Here is a 19,586-nt window from a genome sequence, read left to right as displayed (position 1 = left end):
ATTATGGCTGATTATGATTATATGATGATTGATTGAGTATGTGATTGTTGCACTTCCAAATATCTGAGATATGAGTTTTTCTGGGTGAAAGCAATGGCTAGCCACCACGTGCTCCAGGTTGAGACTCGATACTCTGCTGACCCTATGTCGTAAGTGTGGCCAGATACTGTAAAATTTTTAGATGAGCACGCCCCCGTGGATAAACACCGGCGTGTGTTATATGATTATGATTGAGAATTACTTGAGTTTTAGGGATGCACAATAGAGGAACAGTCCAATGGTTAGCTATTAAGACTTGTCGGGTTGGCTATATAACCGATAGATAAGACTCATCAACCATAGAACAGGCATGCATCATATGTATCTATGTGTTTGTTTAGTATGCTTTGTTTGAATTGCCTAACTGATTGCATAAACTACTTGCTACCTGTTTATCTGCTGTATCTGAATCTTAGTTGTGTTGAATTGCCTAACTGATTGCATAAACTACTTGCTACCTGTTTATCTGTTGTATCTGAATCTTAGTTGTATTTTTCCTTGTATGTAATAATTATGTTTGAATAAATTATTCCAATGGAGGTTGGGAGGTTCGGTGGAGTTCGAAAGGAGAGTTTTAGATAGAATGAAGACCCTTAGCTAGTTTCCTAATCTATTTTGGTTTAGTTATGTTTTATAAGTTTAAATCAACGTCGAAAGTTCTAAGATTGCCTTTGGCTTTTCCGGGACATTATATGTTAGATATGTGGGCACTGTTACTATGTTGAGAACTTCTGGTTCTCACCCCATATATATTTTGTGGTTTTCAGATGCAAGACGTGAGGCACCTTACTGAGGCATGTTGGAAGCTTCTGATAGCGAAGATCTCTGGTATTTTTTGGGCTTTATTTTGGTTACATGTATATGTAGATACTTATTATCTCCACTACTTATGTATATGATGTATTAACTTCCTCTTAGAGGTTATTTTTGAGAAACAGGTTCTGTAAAGTTTGTATTTTGGGTTCTTTTGGGTTCTCTTATATATATGTATATATATACTTATATGCTCTGGCCGGTTTATCTTCGCGAGCTGAGTCATGAGCCTTGTTAATTGTATTTTGGAACTCTTTAGTATATATCCATGTTAGCTTACTCTTATCTTGGTTCGTATACGTTGTCATTTCGTGTGTGTTGCACTTTTCGTTTTACCGCTTTTGTTTTGACTTTTTATCAAAGGCTCCTAGTTATTAAACTTATATATATATATATATATATATATATATATAATTTTACTTAAGCATAAGATTTTAGAGCTCGTAATACCTCACCACCTCTGTCTTATGACTTAAGCATAAGATTCTATATGGTAGGGTGTTACACTACATATAGGGGTGAAAAAGGGCAGGCAGCCTGCCAGGGGCCTGTAGCCTGGCCTGTGTTTGCCCTGGCCTGACCTGGCCTGTTATAAAATAGGCACAGGCTCAGACTCTTATAAAAACCTTATTATGTTAATAAGCTAGGTCCAGGCTCACTAATTACCCTTATTGGCCTGTCAGGCCTGCTTGGGCCTTTTAATATATAATTACATATATAAATAAATTTTTTATTATTAACAAAATTATGAGATATTTTAAATTTATTATATTTAATTATAAATAGTTTTGTATATTTTAAATACTTTAAAGTTTAAAAATTCTTATAAATATTAAATATGACATTTTACATATAAATATGTTTATTAAAAAAAATTTTTAAATAATATTTTTATTTTTGTAAAAAAAATTAGCAGACATTTTAACAGGTTTCAGGCCAGGCCAGGCTGAATAACAGGCCAGGATTAGTACTTTGAAAAAAGCCTATAGCAGGCTGCAAACCAGACTCAAGCCAATTAACTACATGACAGGCCAGGCCTGTTAAGAGCAAAGCCTGGCCTGGCGCTGTTAAGAGCAAAGCCTGGCCTGGCCTGGCCTATTTCCACTCCTAACTACACATACAAGCCTTTTTGGTGTACAAGTCACTTACATAACGCGTGTGTGAAATCACGTTGTTCCTCTTTATATCCTGCGTTCCTCCTCCTCCTCCTCCTCCTCCTTCTTCTCCTCCTTCTTTGCGTTTCTCCTCTTTTTTCTTCGCGTATTGCATCTTCATCGTCGTTTTTTTTATTATTGTTGTTGTTGCTGCACTTTTTTTCCTCCTCCTCTTTCTATTGATTTTATAACATCATGTATTTTTTCTTCTTTGTTTGATTTTTTCCTCTTAAGAAGAATTATGAGAATATGAAATAAGAAGATGAAGAAGAAGAAGAAGCAACAGAAGATGAGGAAGAGGAAAAATTTTGAATTATACAGAACTTATCAGCACACATACACCGAAAATTCTTAAACAATACACTCAAATATCTTCGTGTTACACCTAAATATCTTCGTGTTACGCCCAAATTAAATTTACTGCAAATACAGAAAAATATTTTCTTTAATTCAGAACTTTTACATTATATTTAATTCAAACCATCAACAATGAAATATTATTCACCTACAGAATCATAAACTACTAACGAAAAAATTAACTAGAATCGAACCACACTTCAGCCACTTGATTGGATTCAAAATAATAATCAATTTCATTCTGGTTCAATTGACAATCTGAACTTGAATTATTCATTATCTTCAACAACGAGATAATTAAAGAAGAAGAAGGTGCAACAAGAAGAAGAAGAAGAAAGTGCAGTAATGACAAGAAGAAAAACGTGCACGCATAAATATAAATGAATAACTTGTATAAACTTGTATCAACAAATGACTTGTATATGAAGAATAATTGTTATAAAAATGTCTAATAATTAGAGATATGATATTATAATTAATATCATTAATAAATAGAACTGATAAAATTATGATAAATAGATCAATAAGAAAATGAGATAAAAAAATCAAAATATTATTAAATTATATACATAAAATAAATTTTAAAAAATTTTGATTAATTATGATTTAAAAAAAAATTTTTACCAAATTTTTTTCTTTTTTCAACGTGGTTCTCTTTTCTTTCCCCTCAGCCGTTACCATCTGTCTCCAAAGTATATTACTTTAGAACCAAGTATTGGACGGTTTTCCGTATTAATAGATAGTAAAAGTTTGTATTATTGGAGAGAAAAAATAAAATTTATATTGTCAATAAATAACTTGACTAGGAACTTTGTAGATTTAGTGTTTTTTTCTGTTAATAATTTTGTCTATTATTTTTAAAATGGATAATTATTAAAAATTTTGAATTTAAATTATTTTTATTAAATAACCTTTAATTGATAAAGGATTACGGACTGATCATTAAGTAAAATGTCATTTTATGTTAAAATTAATAATGTTACTCGAATCTAGGCATAAGTATAGGTAGTCTAGGTTTGACAAATTTAGCCATAATAGGTTGGGGGTTGAGTTGAGTGGACCGAAAAAAGTAGTTCACGCCTAATTAGCCAACCCAATAAAACCACATTTGAATATTTAACAAAAAGAGTAAACTACCATTTGTACCCACGAAAGTTGAAAACGCTGACATATCTACCCATAGAAAAAAGAAATTACCATTTGTACCCATAAAAAATTATTTTTATAGGCAAAATTATCCAAACACTAAAAAATTACCTAAAATTCCTAAATTACCCTCATCTTCACCACCACACCACCTCCTTCACCCAATCACCTTTCTAACCCTAACCCTCTTCACCCAGCCACCACCCCTCTTTCTCTTTCTAATCTCCAATCCCACATTGATGAGATATCCTACCAGGACTATCTTCAGCTCTAACAAGTTCACCATTAATGCCGCCGTTTATGGACCGGTTTGGAAGTCTCTGCGGCGGAACATGGTTCAGAACATGCTGAGCTCCACCAGGCTGAGGGAGTTCCGTACCGTGAGGGACAATGCCATGGAGAATCTCATCAACCGGCTCAGAACTGAAGCAGAGAACAATAATGGCGTTGTCTTCGTCCGCAAAGATGCGAGGTTCGCGACGTTCTGTATCCTCGTTGCAATGTGTTTTGGCCTCGACATGGAAGAACACAAGGTGGAGAAAATAGATCAAGTGATGAAGAACGTTCTCATAACTCTGAATCCAAGACTCGATGATTAACTTCCGATCCTGAGTCCTTTCTTCTCGAAACAGAGGAAAATAGTGTTACAAGTTCGAAAGGAACAGGTGGATTTCATTGTACCGTTGATTGAACAGAGAAGAAAAGCTATAGAGAATCCAGGCTCCGACGAAATCGCAACAACGTTCTCATACCTTGACACACTATTCGATTTGAAGGTTGAAGGGAGGAAATCTGGTCCTCTAAATGATGAATTGGTTTCCCTCTGCTCAAAGTTCCTGAACGGGGGAATGGACACGACGGCGATGGCAGTGGAATGGGAGATAGCGCAGCTGATTGCGAATCCGAAAGTCCAAGAAAAGCTTTACAGAGAGATAAAGGAATGTATTGGGTGGTGGGATTTGAGATTAGAAAGAAAAAGAAGGGTGGTGACTGGGTGAAGAGGGTTAGGGTTAGAAAAGAGGGGTGGTGGCTGGGTGAAGAGGGTCAGGGTTAGAAAGGTGATTGGGTGAAGGAGGTGGTGTGGTGGTGAAGATGAGGGTAATTTAGTGATTTTAGGTAATTTTTTAGTGTTTGAATAATTTTGCCTGTAAAAATAATTTTTTATGGGTACAAATGGTAATTTCTTTTTTCTATGGGTAGATATGTCAGCGTTTTCAACTTTCGTGGGTACAAATGGTAGTTTACTCACATGATTATGATGATCTCTAGAGTTTCAAACTCAACTCAATGTCGTTGTCCTTCCATACTCTCTTCCTCGTCCTCATCGTCTCAAATCTCTATCCTATCATCCTATGGCTACTGCAGGGGCGGAGCTAGGCTAACTATTTAGGGGGGGCGGTGTTATATTTTATATTACTATTTCTATTGATAAAATTAAAAAAAATAAATATATAATCTCAATCAAAGTAAGACAATAATATATAAAAATTACCACTTACAGTTTTGTATCATGAAAAGGCTATTCGACGTTTTTTTCTATTTTCAAAATCATCTATAATTGAATTTGTGTCGAAAATAGCTGCTAATTCTTTTTCTATATAGATGACCAAATTATCTGCAAGAAATTCATCAGCCATCTTACTTCGGAGTCTTGTCTTAACAATTTTCATTGCTGAAAAAGCTCTTTCTGTTGTTGCTGTAGACACTGGTAGAGTCAAAACAAGACGTATTAATCTATCAACCATGTGATAAGTTCTTGATTTTCCTATTTTTTGCAACTTGTTGCACAATTCAGAAAGTGTACCAATGCCTTTCAAATGATTCTGTATATCATGTTGATAATGTTGCAACTGAGATTTCAAAATATTTAGCTCATTAGAAGGAAAGTCAAGGGGATAAAACTTCTCTGCTAACTTGCTGATTTCTTCAATATTAAATGATTTGAAATTGTCCTTAGGATCCAAAGCACAACTCAAAGTCAAAAGCTCTATTGTTTGCTCATTAAATCTACTATTCAACTATTGTATTTGAGAGTCAATTGTTGCCAAGAATACATCTATTCGATAATGATGCTCAACTGTCACACTTGGTTGACGAGATCGACCTCTTCCAAAAACATATTGTGCACTCGTATTAGGGACTTCAATTTCATGTTTTTCACAAAAATCTTTAACATTTGCAAGAAAATTGCACCATCCACCATCTCTTAATTATTGAAGAAGTAACTTTGATGTAGAAACAATATGCATTGCATTAAGAATATCTTGAGATTGTTGTTGCAGTGCTTGGCAAAGAACATTAGTGATTCCCATAATCTCTTTCATCAAGTGCAAAGTGAAAACAAATTCAAATGACAATAATATTTTACTAACACCATAAGCCTCACCTCTTTGTGCATAAGTTTTCCCGTCTTCAATGATATTATTCAGAACAATATTGGTAGCAGTAAACATTTTTACTAAACTGCAAATAGAATTAAAGTGAGAGCTCCATCGAGTATCCCCAGCTCTTTGTAAAGTGCTTATTTGATTCGCACATTTGCCTGTTTCTAATTCATTTTGAGCAACCAAGTTTGCATTTTCAATTGCTTGAACTTCTTGTAATTGATCATGTCTTTTTGAAGAAGCACTAACAATAGTGACAATAGAGTTTAATTGAGTAAAAAATTCATGAATTTGAAGTACCTCTCTTGAAGCTGTCACCAATGCTAATTGTAACCTATGAGCAAAATAATGCACATAGTATGCTTGTGGAGAATCTTTAAGAAACAAAGCTTGCAAACCATTCCACTCACCCCGCATGTTGCTAGCACCATCATACCCTTGACCCCTAATATTTTCAACTTGGAGATTATAATGAGAAAGGACAGAAATCAATTCTTTCTTTAAAGTTGTTGCACAAGTATCAGTGACATGCACAAGATCAAAAAATCTCTCTTTAACAAAACCATCTAGAGTAACAAATCTTAAAACAATGGCCATTTTCTCCTTTTTAGATTCATCTCTAGATTCATCAACAATAATACAAAATTTGGCATCTCCAATCTCTTCTCTAATTGAATTTCTCACCTTAGTAGCAAGAATATGTAGAATTTCTTTTTGGACATCATTTGAAGTATACTTAGCATTTTTTGGAGCATTTTCCAAAACATTCTTTTTCACTCTTTCATTGTAAGATCCCAAAAATTTCAACATTTCCAAAAGGTTACCTCTGTTGCTTGAACTTTGGTTTTCATCATGTCCTCTGTATGTACAACCTTGAAATGTCAACCATCTAATGCAATCTATAGATGCTCCTAGTTGAATTCAATTCTTTTCAATCTCTTCTTATGTTTGCTTATGAAGAAGTCTATCAATATGTTGTGATTGTTTCATCAAATCATCACATGATTTCAGAGCCTTATGATGGAATGAGTTAGGACCTTTGCGAATGTGATTCAAAAGAGCACATTCTTTTCCACTATTTACTTTCTTCCAATTCCTGAAACCATTCTCAATAAAAGTATTTGAACCCGTATTGATTGAAGGTTTCTTAGCAAAAAGAAAGTACGAAAAACAATATATAGCATCATCTTTTATAGAATATTCTAATCAAGATGGAAACAATTTAAACCATGAAGCTTGAAAGCGACGATGACTTTTATCACCAGAAAATGGATAATTATCAAGAATTGGTTGATTTGGCCCAACTTTAATATAAGCCCGATAGATTTCATCTCTTTTATTTGGAGAAAACTTCCAAATCATTGGTCGCATTCCAGGATCTCTTTCCAAACGAAAAACATCCAGTTGATTTGGAAGAAATCGTGGACGCTTTGAGCTATTCAATGAAGAACTTGAAGTAATGAAATTTGATGACCCCTCAAGTATTGGAGTAGTAATAGTAGAAGCATCTTCATTCTCTTGATCTTTTCTTTTAAAAAATGTATCAATAGTTTTGAACTTACTCATAATTCAAATGGCCAAATAAGTTCCTATAATTAAAAATATATTTAGCAAAAAATATAAATTACAGTCTAAATCTTTATAAAATATAAAAATTATATTTCAATATAAAATAAAATATTAAAATTCAGAACAATAATACTAGCATCCTAGTATAAATAATATAAAATTGTAATTAAATAGTTAACTAATAAAAAAAACTAAATATACAAACTAACATATAAAAACATAAACTTAATTAACAAATAATAATAAATTAACTAATTAAGTAAATAACTAAATATATAAAAAAGAATAAAAATAGAACATTTTTTTAGAAAGAAGAGTGAAAAATCACTTGTTAAACTATTATCTTTTTTTTTTAATCTGCAAAAAACAAAAAAAATAAAAGTCAAAGAGGTAAAACTGTAAAAGATAAGAAGATTAAAGAGATAAAGAAAAAGAAAAAAAGAAAAAGTTGTTACCTGAAATTTTGGAAAGCCAGGGCGGGAAGGGAAGAGGGAGAGATTGGTTGTATGCTGAAAAATAAAAAAAAGGGGATGGAAATTGGGGAATGATTGTACGTTGAGAATTAAAAAAAGGGATAGGGGTTGGGAAATAAAAAAAGGATAGAAAATGGACTATTGGGCTGGATTTTTTTAGAAATTAAAGGGGGAGATTTGGAAAAGATAGAACAAAAAGAGAGGAGGGACTGGGAAATAAAAAAAGGAGAGGACTAAACTATTTTTTCTAAAATAAAAACTAAAATTTTGGGGGGCGATTGCCCCTTTACTTCTATGTACCTGCGGCTCTGGGCTGGATTTTTTTAGAAATTAAAAGGGGGGGGATTTAGAAAAGATAGAACAAAAAGAGAGGGGAGGGCTGGAAAATAAAAAAAGGGAAAAACTACCATTTGTACCCATGAACTTTACGAACGCTGACAAAAGTATCCATGGAAGAAGAAAAGTGACTTAGTACCCATGAAAGGCTGGATCCGTCTGTCGATAGTACCCGAACGTCATTAAAACGTTAGCTCCGTTAAGTTAAAAGCCAACATGGCACGTTAACTGCTTACCTGGCTTTGAATCAGCAGTCTAACGTGTCCAAGAATAAATATACTGTTATAACATCACTCATTTCCCTAATTTATCCTCAACTGTTTCTCCAATTTCAATTTCAAAACCCTAGAATGTCTAGGAGAAGCAGAGGTAACCAATGTTCTTCGAATGGAAGCATCAGCGAAGAAGGGACTTCATCTTCCAAGAAGGATGAAGAGAAGACTTTGTTTGGGAGATGCTTTTGTGGACAGGGTGTGGTGTTGCTACAATCTGGAACCTTAACAAATCCTGGGAGATGGTTCGTAAGGTGTCCTCTATGGAAGGTAAGTCTTTTTGTTTTTGTGCTTCTGATCATATTAACTTATTGTGAATGATTCCTTATTCCTCCCTTTCACACTACAGATGATGGATTGCAAGTATTTTGTATGGGTGGATGAGATTGACAGAGGATGGGAGGGACTGGCAAGAGCCCTTGTTAGAAAAAATCAAGATAGCTCCTATGGTAACCATGAGGTCAATCTCACTGGGCAAAGAAGAGGGATTCAAGAGAATAGTGTGAAGATCTTGTTAAAGATAGGGAAGCTCCAGGGTGAAATTAGAATTATTAGGTCATGGATTATAACTATTTTTTTGAGTTTACTGATTTGTGTAGGGCTGAATCTACTCCAATTAATCAATAGGTAACTGTGCTTATGGTGTATGTTGTCCTGGAGTCTTTTTGTGCAGCTTTTTGGTTTCAATGATGATGAACTTAGAAGCTGGTTGGTCTCGATGATGATGAACTTCGAAACTCTGTTACTATCTTCACTTGTTGTGGAAAAAGTCAAGTTGTGTTATGACATTAATGTCCATGATTGTTAATGTATTTGATATCTGTTAGATTGGAGTTAACTCAATTTTGACAAAAAAAGAAATATAAATGTCGTGATTTATCTTAATATAGCCAGAAACATGGTATTGTAAAATAAATAGCAAAGTTGTAACCTGGAAATGGAACTAAATATTCATTCCATAAGCTATAATAAACCTTGAAGTAATTTACTCATATGCAGTTATCAACAAAAGCCTCAAAACGAGGGTATGAGTTTGATGTAGCAGTAGCAAATCAAATGTACCTAATAGAACCAATACAAACCATGAACATGAAAGCATCAAGTTGTGCTGTTTAATTACTAGGCATAAGTTACAAAAAAACCATAATATAAGAGTTCATAGAGCTCTCATTACAGTAAGTACTTCATCAAAAAATAAATTCACACTAGAAAATCCTATTTGTTGGGTGTGGAGTTGCTGCTGCCACTAAAAATCCCGTTGTTGTTGCCACTTGAAGATGCTCCTGTTGGTGGACAGAACCCAGGTACTGACCATCTGCCTGGTGTTTGAATTGTGGATGGTGGAGTTGGCATGAATCGCATAAATCGTGTAGTGGTCTCTCGACTTGCACCATGCATTGTTTGTCTGGTAACTCTTGGAGGCGGTTGGTTAGTTGGTGATGTAGGTCTAACAACAGAAGGTTGTGGTATGGCTAATTGGGTGCTCTGTGTATAATTCAATCTTATGCCCATTCTCCACAGCAGCTTCATACATCTTAACGACATCCATGTCAAGTCGCAAAAGCCTCAAACCACCCTCAATTTCCATTCCAGGCTGTCCCCAGTAGAAATCAGAGATGATTGGATACCCAATATCTTTCAGTAGGTCACTAATGAAGAAGCCATTCAGAGTATCCATGTTAACTCTCTCCACCTCAGTAATTTCACCTTCTGCATAACACAACTTGCCATTCGATCCCCTTTCAAGTCTATCTCTATGGTGTATTATTAATGTGATATGCGTCGTGGTAGCCATTTCTGTCAATAAAAAAAGAATGAACAGTCCATATCAATACACCTACTATTTCAACAAGGACATTCAACTAACGCATAACCAAAGTTTAATCACAATCATCATCAAAAAGTTCAGAAAACAGTTGCACTTTATTTGAGACAAGTAATAAGAGAAGCTAAACTGCAATAGATAAAAATATTTAAGATAAAATAGATAAAAATATTTTAGTTATACAATAGATAAAAATTTAAAATAAAAAATATTTAAGATAAAGAAAGGAAATGAAGATAAACTTTTGATAAACAACGACTTACGGCTCAAACATTAACGTGATAATTAGTTTCTTAAAGTATTATTATTCATGTAAATCTTATTAATTATGTAGGTATGTCTATTACCACTAAATGAACAAATCATGGTTCATGGGAAAGTTAATTGTCTATTTTCACTAAAATTGATTCACGAAAAAGTTTGGACAATGTTTATGACTTTTCTAATTATTAAATTATAAAATATGATTCACTCAATAATTAAATGACTATTGTTTCTATAAATCTATTACACAATAAAAAAGATATGATTTAAATTTATTAGAATAATTGAGAATTAGTAAAATTTTAGTTATACATTATTTGAAATTTTAGCTAAACTGCATTCATAAGCCCAATACATCCCTTAATCCTTTCCATTATTTATTACATGGAAAATGGGGTTTCAACTTTCATTTATTGATTTATAGAATAATGATTTGAGATATACATGTTATGATGTTTGGTGAGGAATATGTAATAGGCTATGTTTGCTGCCAACCCGTGTAAAATAGTGAATGTTTCAGAAAAATGTCTCCTGAAAACTATAATTATCTTATGGTGGTGGTGGTATTGTTTTCAACTGTGTAAAATATGAAGAATTTACTAAATTACATTTTGTTAGGTAGGTATCTCTTCATTGAGTGACAACAACATATAGATAACTTAGTGTTCAACAAGGACATTCAACTAGCGCATAACTAAAGTTTAATCACAATCATCATCACGAAGTTCAGAAAACTGCATATTTGTGAATTAAAATGCCTAATGAAAACAAAACTTAAGTCCTATGCTGATCAGATATAAGGTTTAAATAAAAAACTTCATTCAGGCGATATATCGAGCATGTGGTGTGCAACAAATTCAGACAGCGTGTTTAGTTCTATGTTGGCATCAAACAACCCAGAAAATTCAGCCACAGCAAACACATTCACTCCAAAACACAGAAATCATGTAACTTAACCTACCCAGATCACTAAAACAGAATGAAAAAGTAATAAAAATAAAGAGAAAAAAGACAGGGAAGCAGGGAAAGGGAATTGAACCTACGCTGATGAGAGGGAAGGACGAAGAAATTGGGCGAGGCGGAGGAGCGGCGGTCGCATCGGCACAAAAATTCGCCGCCCTTGGTTCCTCGTCGGACTGGAAGATGCGAAGCAGGGGCTGTTCGCGCAGAGACAGAGTGACTACGCGAAAAGGAGAGAAGAAATAGGAAAATGGAGAAGAAAATGGAAGAAGGATTGGGCGATGCTGGTCGCCAGTGGTGTTTTGGGCGGACGGAGGCGGTTGGGCGGATTGGTTGGTGGCGTCGGGTTCAGTAAGTGGTTCACGTCTCTCTCTCTCTGCTAGGGCATGCATAAGGGTGGTGGGGAAGAAGATGGAATGGCGCGAAGTGCCTCTAACGTTTCTCTCTCTCTCTTCTATAAGGTTCTTAAAAAAATTCAAATTAAAAATCAAAAGTCAGGTAAGCAGTTAACGTGCCATGTTGACTTTTAACTTAACAGAGCTAACGTTTTAATGACGTTTTTTCATGAGTACAAAGTCACTTTTCTTCTTCCATGGATATTTTTGTCAGTGTTTGTAAAGTTTATGAGTACAAATGGTAGTTTTTCCTAAAAAAAAGGAAGGACTAGACTAATTTTTTTTTATTTTAAAATAAAAACTAAATTTGGGGGGGGGATTCCCCCCTGGGCTACTGCAGTAACATATTGCAACTCGCAACATAACCAGCCCATAATTCCCACCCTCTCAACCAACCAACACCCTCCACGTGTCACCCTCCCTCCTCATTCCCGCACTTTATCAACACCATTACCACCTTCAACTTGAAGCACTTTCCATCACATTCCCTCCACACAGTCATGGTTACCCAAACGCAACAAAACGCTTCCTCATCTTCCCCCGAACCGGGTTTTAAGCTGGTCGGATTCAAAAACTTTGTCCGAACCAACCCAAAATCGGACCGCTTCAAGGTAATCCGGTTCCACCATGTGGAGTTCTGGTGCACTGACGCAACAACGCCGCCAGCCGCTTCTCTTGGGGTCTCAGAATGCCAATCGTAGCGAAATCCGACCTATCCACCGAAAACGCTGTTCATGCTTCCTACCTCCTCCGCTCCGGCAACCTCAATTTCCTCTTCTCCGCCCCTTACTCCGCCTCAATCTCCGGCGGCGATGCCTCCGCTGCCATTCCCTCCTTCTCTGCCTCCGATTGTCACTCCTTCGCAGCTAAACACGGCCTCGCCGTCCGCGCCGTCACCATCGAGGTGGAAGACGTCTCCGCCGCCTTCTCCGCCAGCGTCGCCAATGGCGCGAACCTGTATCTCCGGCGGTTCTCCTCGACAACAGCGTCGGATTCGCCGAGGTTCAACTCTACGGCGACGTCGTTCTCCGCTACATCAGCTACTCCGACCCGACCCGAGAATCTGACCGAAATCCTGGCTTACGGTTCCTCCCTGGATTCGAAGCCGTGGAGGCTGATTCGTCGTTCCCGGAGCTAGATTGCGGGATCTGGCGCCGGCAGTGAATTACTAGAAGAAATTCACCGGATTCCACGAGTTCGCTGAGTTTACGGCGGAGGACGTTGGAACGAGTGAGTCAGGGCTGAACTCGGTGGTTCTTGCGAGCAACTATGAGATGGTTCTTCTTCCGTTGAACGAACTGGTGTACGGAACAAAGAGGAAGAGCCAGATTGAGACGTACCTGGAGCACAACGAAGGTGCAGGGTTGCAGCACTTGGCTTGGTCTCCTAAGACATATTCAGAACTCTGAGGGAGATGAGGAAGAGAAGCTTCATCGGTGGTTTTCAGTTCATGCCGTCTCCGCCGCCAACGTATTAGCGGAACTTGCAAAAGCGTGCCGGTGATGTGCTGAGTGATGAGCAGATTAAGGAGAGTGAGGAGCTTGGGATTCTTGTTGATAGAGATGATCAGGGGACTCTGCTTCAGATTTTCACCAAACCTGTTGGTGATAGGTCAGTGAATTTTATTGAATCACAATTGCAATTTGCGGCGCATTTTAGTTGCGGTCTTTGCCTGAAGTTGATAGTCTATAATTTAGTCAAGTCAAATGATCTCAAAATTTTCGACTACCAATTTCAAATGAAAATAATTATGTTTGAAATCTAGGACTGTATATAGTAGTTGACCAACTATAATCATTTTGAGATATTGTTCTTATTTATGCTATGAATGATGATTGGTTCTTGTTTGTCTTAAATTTGCAGGCCAACCATTTTTATAGAGATAATTCAGAGAATTGGATGCATGCTCAAGGATGAAGAAGGCAAGGTGTACCAAAAAGGTGGATGTGGGGGTTTTGGAAAAGGCAACTTCTATGAGCTTTTTAAATCCATTGAAGAATATGAGATGACTTTGGAAAGTAGAAGAATTGCATAATGGGATTCTGTCCCTTGCAATTTGCCTGAAAAATGAGAACTACCAGTGACTAAATAAGCTATGTTATTGAGATCCAATAATAAAAAAGCTCATAGATAAAGCAACACAATTACACAGTCACTTAGGCTATGCTCCTTTCTTCTTGTATTATTTACCATATAGTTGTGCATGAATGATACAAACAATCTTTGGTACTTAACTGGTCAAAGTATATTCTCTTCAGGACTATTGCCCTTAAAAGTGATGTTAAAATCTTAACTTGCTTGAATTTTAATATCTTTTAGCTTTCAATTGTTGAAGAGTGAGACGATAAAATTGGAATTTGATAATGACATAGGGTAGCATTGGCGATGCATATACATGCAGAAAAAATAAATTCCGTTGCCGGGAATCGAACCCGGGTCTCCTGGGTGAAAGCCAGATATCCTAACCGCTGGACGACAACGGAATTATTGAATTAAATTTGCAAATGTTTTGGTGAAGAATTTTGAAAAACAATTGCTCAAAGATAATTCCTATCGTGTTCACAGGTGTAAATTGGGAAGACTAGATATTACACCCAGTCGCCCACACATACAATAATTTACAATTTATCACCCTATATTTATATACGTTGTGTATTTTATATTTCAGATTTTTGCAATACCTTATTCATATTCAAATCTATTATAAATTTATAATTATTATTAAAACCTCTTATTAAAGCTTTTAACACTTATTTAACGTAGAATTGTAAGGCTTCAACTATATTGGACTTTGATTAAGTAATGAACACTTTATTGAGTTGCCGGGTTTATATATCAGACACATTTCGAACACGACACTCATCAATACTCGTTTGATACGCATGTCTGCTGTGTCTAACCGTATTTTAGTAAAACTAAAAAAATGTTTACTAAACACATTTGGACACACCTAAATACCATCATATGTTAGTATATCCAATCTTATTCTTAACTTATATTCTGAAATAAATTTAGAAATCGTATATATTATTATTTATTAACAAAAAAAATATTTTAAATATTTTATATAATTAAAATAAGATATTATATTTTAATATCAATAAAATATCTAAATATTATCACGATTTATTTAAAACATACTTTATATTTTATATATATATGTGTGTTCCATATCTTATAAAATTTTAAAATTAGTGTGTTGACATATCCCATGTCGTATGTATTCAATGTTTATGTCCGTGCATCATAGCTAATAGGTAATATTTTTTTGATGGAACTAACAATATAAATGAAACTAATTACATAACTTGATTGCACTTTTCTGAGAAGTAAGGTTGAGAAAGTTAAATAAAGAGTAAACAGTCAATCAAAAATAAATACATAACTAAATTTTTTGTTAACTAAAAACAGGTTTAGTTTTTAAATTAACCATAACAATGTAAAGCCGTAGTTTAAATTGCTTCTGAACTTGAAAATGAATGTAACTATATCCTTGAGTCTAATTTTCTCATCACTTGTGGTTGGATCATTCACCAAGGCATATTACTGTTCTAGAGCCAAGATTAACTTTCCTATGTTATTCACTAGTTATTATTATCTACATAAAATCCAAATATTCTTTTCTAGAATCTAAATTGTAATTTAATTTCACGTGTACCTTTTACTTTAGTGATAGAGTTGATCAATTTGTTTCTTGAATATACGATTTGGCTTTCTCTTCTTTTTAAAATGTTGGTAACAGTCATGTCCTTAATAACTTCATCAACATGTCGAAAAATGATGCTCAATAATTGATCATGCATAATTTGTACTATATACTTATCAAAAAATTCAGTTACTTGTTAAGTTAATCAATGAAAAAAGAATAAAAAGCTTAGAAATTTAGAATAAACACAATTTACTTTATATTAGAGCGTAAGGCATTGTCTTTTAGACAATTATATTTTGGCTGTCAAAGACTTTTTAAAAATAATAATATACACATAACGACAAAAAAAGAGATATTGGTTAAAACTTAAAAGTGTAAAACATATAAATACTAATATAATAATATGATAATCAACACATAAAATACTCATAACAACTAAGTAGTTAATGCTTATGATATAGTTAATAAAGGAAAAATAAAGAAGCAAGATACGGTTATGATAGTATATTGGCATAACATTTAACCATATAGATTAGTCAAATTGAAAATGCTTAACATAATCTATATTTTATAGCGTCCTAAAAACACATCAAAATACAGTGTCGGTCAGTCACCGAATTAAAATGCAGTATTCTAAATATTAAAAAAATAGAGGTAAACATTAAATCAGTATTCTAAAAATTTTGGCACTGACAAAATAGTACCTGACTTTTGTTATTGACAAAATGGTCGCTAAAAGATTTTAATATTTGACAAGCGTATCCCCGAACTCGTCGGAGCAAATCTCTGACAAGCACAATACTGATATGGCCACCATATTTTGGTGACCTGATAAACTACTTCCAATTCTAATCCCTCCCTCCCCAACGCAGACTCCCCCTCCATCTCCCTCCCCATGCAACCATCCCCCTACCCAATGCAACCTCCTCCCCTTCCCTCCCCATCGCAACCCCCATTTTCTCTCCCTCCCCAACACACTTCCCCCTTCCCTTTCCCTCCCCTAAAACAACGGTTAACCAGAGGAATAGAAATCCATAATGGCCGCAAATATCTCAGGCTTCAACAACTCTCAAGAAAAATCATCAGATTTCATCACAGTAACAAAATCAGACCCGAAAAAAACCCTAGTAATCCCTGCAATCCAATCGCAAACGCGCATTCACCAAAATGTCAGCTACAAAATCAAATTGAACTAGAGGACAAACATGAATACCATCAATTCCAAAGATTGATTTAGCGAGAGGCGAATTCATAGCCGCGCGTTTGGGAAGTCGGCGCTTCCAACTTCCATGACAGGCTTCCCAGCATAGAACATCAGAGACGAAAGATACGGTATAGGTTGCATTTGGATGAACATGTTCCGTCTTTGTCCTGTTATGATGCACAGTTTGAGTTCAAACAAACAGAGAAGGGGGAAGAAGAAGAAGAAGAAGAAGAAGAAGAAGAAGAAGACCTCTGAATCTCAAGAAGGGGGAAGATTTGAGTGACGGTAGTAGAGAGGCGGGGGAATAAAAGGCATTGTGGTAGTGGCAGTGAAACGATGCTGTTGTGTGAACGGGGTGGATGATGGAAACGACACTGTTCTCCGCTTGCGATGGAGAAGGAAAGGAAGGGAGAGTGTACGTTGGGGAGCTGCGGTGGGGAAGGAGAGGAAAAGGAGGTTGCGATGGGGAGAGAGGGGGAAGGGGTTGCGTTGGGTAGGGAGAGGGCTACGATGGGGAGGGAGATGGAGGGGGAGTCTGAGTTGGGAGGGAGGGATTAGGTTTGGGGGGTGGTTTGCCAGGTCACCAAAATACGGTGGTCATGTTAGCGTTGTGCTTGCCAGAAATTTGAGTAACAGCAAACTCGGGGGATTAGTGTGATTTTCGCTGGTGGTCCCTTTTCCATATAGATTAAGATATTTGTAGTAGGATTTGGATCGGTTTTGAGTAAAAAATTTATTCGATTTGAACATTAATTTTACTTGCGGTGTGATTTGGATTGGATGATTTTTTATAAAAAAAATTCGATCCAATCTTATTCAATTTCAAGCGGTATGGATTGGATTGGATTTGCGATTTTTTAAATTATATATATATATATAACAAGTCTTAACATTAAATTTTAAATAATAAACAATAATTTTAACAATATCTTAAAAAACCAACGATAACATAACAATAGAAATAAAATTATAAGTTAGTTAAAATATATAAATTATATTTTGAATATAAAATATTTATTAAATAATAACAATACACGAATAATATAAAGATGTATAACAAATTGAATATGTTATAAGTAAAATTATAAATATGATAATAAAAAAATAACATTATAGCATTGCGGTTTGAATTGGATTGGATTGGATATGAGAAATAGATCCAAAATCTTATCCGATCAAGCGGTTTGCATAAAATAGAATCCAAACGGTTTAATTTAAATCGGTTTGAATTTGAACCTCGCAAGATTAAGAAACCTCGTAAACCGGCCAATGAGAAACCAAAGAGACACAACATTGCAAACTTTTGGTTTCTTTCTATGTGAAGAAGCAGTAAGGGCCAGTTTGGCTAAACTTCTTAAATAAGTTCTTTTGAAAAAGGAGCTTAAAATATAAGGACTTTTATTAATAATAATTTTTAAATAAGTTATTTTGTGTTTGGAAAGTTATTATAGAAATCATTGTTTTAAAGTTGTGCATTAAATAGGAGTGATAAAATAGCTTTTGAAAATAGGAGAAGTCACATTGTTTAACTTCTTCAAAAGCTCTTAAATAACTTTTTGAAAAATTAAAAATTTATCTAAAAAATTATACCAAACACTATTAATGTAACTTTTTATAAGTCAAAAACTACAAAAAAGATAGCTTTTTGGAGTTTCCAAACGGACCTAAGTTTAATTCAGTTCTATAGCGGTCAATCATGTGTGCTTGTCTGCTGGCTTTTCCTCTTCCTTCTGCACTTTATCATATTGATGGACAATTATGATGCGGCTATGTTGTCGTTTCAATCCAGGGAGACCATGTTGTTCAACTTTTTCTGTGATGTAAGCAACATTGGAATTGTATTACGGGAAGAACTAATTAGCGAATTTTTGCGCTTGAAGCAATTGAGACTCTATAGCAAGAATGCTTGTCAAGCCTTTTAGTGATTGGCTCATTTTCTCTCATAAACCTAGGGAACCAAACATTTCTGAGCTCTCTCTTATCAAGGACAAGTATCTTTTGCGCTATAATGATTATCAGCTTGCGAAAGATCATTTTCACACTCTTGCGAAGGATAACGAATTCAAGAATCTCTGCTTCTCTCTCTACGATTGGTACAAAAGTGGTAAACAAAGCTCGTACAAGTTTTTAATAAGATGTATGACAGATCTAAAACCTTTGTGGCTTCATCAGAGCGTTGCTAAGACTGAATGTGGTGTTTTGAAGGGCCACGCTAATGCTATTGAAGAAGGATTGGTGGTGGTTGACGGTGATGGAGTGATCCTATGCCTGATGTCTCTAGCTATATCCTCTCTCAGGTCATCCTCTTCTTGGAGAGGAAACGCCATTTCCAGGAGGCCGTCGACACAGGTGCCACCACTGCGAGGGCTGGTCCGCCGCCTTTTTCAACCGGAACAGCCACATTCTATTCAATTTGCAACAGGTCAGATTTTGCATTCTGTTAAATGTCGTTAATTAATGGTAGAAATAATTAGTAAGGGTTACAGTTTTAGCTGTAATTAGTTAGTTGGTTAGAATTTCGTTTTCAATTAGACTTATTGTAGGAACCTGTGGAAGCATGTAGTGTAGGCTATAGCTATAAGCTTATTCCTTCAATGAGAAATCATTTCCCCTATTAACTCTTAAATCTTGATACATTTGATTTCCCTTTTTCATTATTATTTTGGATCCTCTAGGATACGCAAGATCTTCAGATCCCAAACTTGCTGGAATCAATAAGAGAGGTGCAAAAGCGTAAGGATGGTGG

At 35.3% G+C, this 19,586-nt stretch overlaps 1 protein-coding gene, 1 long non-coding RNA gene, 1 other non-coding gene and 3 pseudogenes across 4 annotated transcripts; 3 read left to right on the top strand and 3 right to left on the bottom strand.

Annotated features, from left to right (window-relative positions):
• The first annotated feature begins 3,748 nt into the window (after nucleotides 1-3,748).
• Nucleotides 3,749-4,507, top strand: LOC107620561 (cytochrome P450 77A3-like; annotated as a pseudogene).
• A 1,212-nt stretch (nucleotides 4,508-5,719) lies between these two features.
• Nucleotides 5,720-7,459, bottom strand: LOC148579588 (uncharacterized; annotated as a pseudogene).
• A 2,008-nt stretch (nucleotides 7,460-9,467) lies between these two features.
• On the bottom strand, nucleotides 9,468-13,851 carry LOC148579587 (uncharacterized). The gene is made up of 2 exons (XR_015907076.1): nucleotides 13,328-13,851; nucleotides 9,468-10,340 (listed from the first exon to the last, which is right to left on the bottom strand). It is a non-coding gene; the product is annotated as an uncharacterized LOC148579587 (long non-coding RNA).
• On the top strand, nucleotides 12,440-14,221 carry LOC148579586 (4-hydroxyphenylpyruvate dioxygenase-like; annotated as a pseudogene). Its single transcript, XR_015907075.1, has 2 exons — nucleotides 12,440-13,598; nucleotides 13,851-14,221. The product of XR_015907075.1 is annotated as a 4-hydroxyphenylpyruvate dioxygenase-like (transcript).
• Nucleotides 14,222-14,398: 177 nt separating this feature from the next.
• TRNAE-UUC (transfer RNA glutamic acid (anticodon UUC)) lies at nucleotides 14,399-14,470 on the bottom strand. Its single transcript has one exon. It is a non-coding gene; the product is annotated as a tRNA-Glu (tRNA).
• A 4,272-nt stretch (nucleotides 14,471-18,742) lies between these two features.
• LOC148579585 (uncharacterized) lies at nucleotides 18,743-19,577 on the top strand. The gene is made up of 2 exons (XM_088501930.1): nucleotides 18,743-19,262; nucleotides 19,516-19,577. Exons 1-2 carry the CDS (start codon nucleotides 18,743-18,745, stop codon nucleotides 19,575-19,577), a joined length of 582 nt encoding a protein of 193 aa, XP_088358056.1.
• The last annotated feature ends 9 nt before the right edge of the window (nucleotides 19,578-19,586 follow it).

Source organism: Arachis ipaensis, chromosome B10 (assembly GCF_059453495.1).
Source record: "Arachis ipaensis isolate K30076 ecotype BB chromosome B10, ASM5945349v1, whole genome shotgun sequence".
NCBI classification, from domain to species: Eukaryota; Viridiplantae; Streptophyta; class Magnoliopsida; order Fabales; family Fabaceae; genus Arachis; species Arachis ipaensis.
The sequence above is the reverse complement of the archived record's forward strand: the minus strand, read 5'-3'. Positions and strand labels throughout refer to the sequence as shown.

Bases quoted from the DNA above. Each gene is read 5' to 3' on its own strand.
- LOC148579585 (XM_088501930.1), top strand. From the start codon at position 18,743: ATGCTTGTCAAGCCTTTTAGTGATTGGCTCATTTTCTCTCATAAACCT. The intron at 19,263-19,515 runs GTCAGATTTTGC...TGGATCCTCTAG, and splicing joins TTCTATTCAATTTGCAACAG to GATACGCAAGATCTTCAGAT.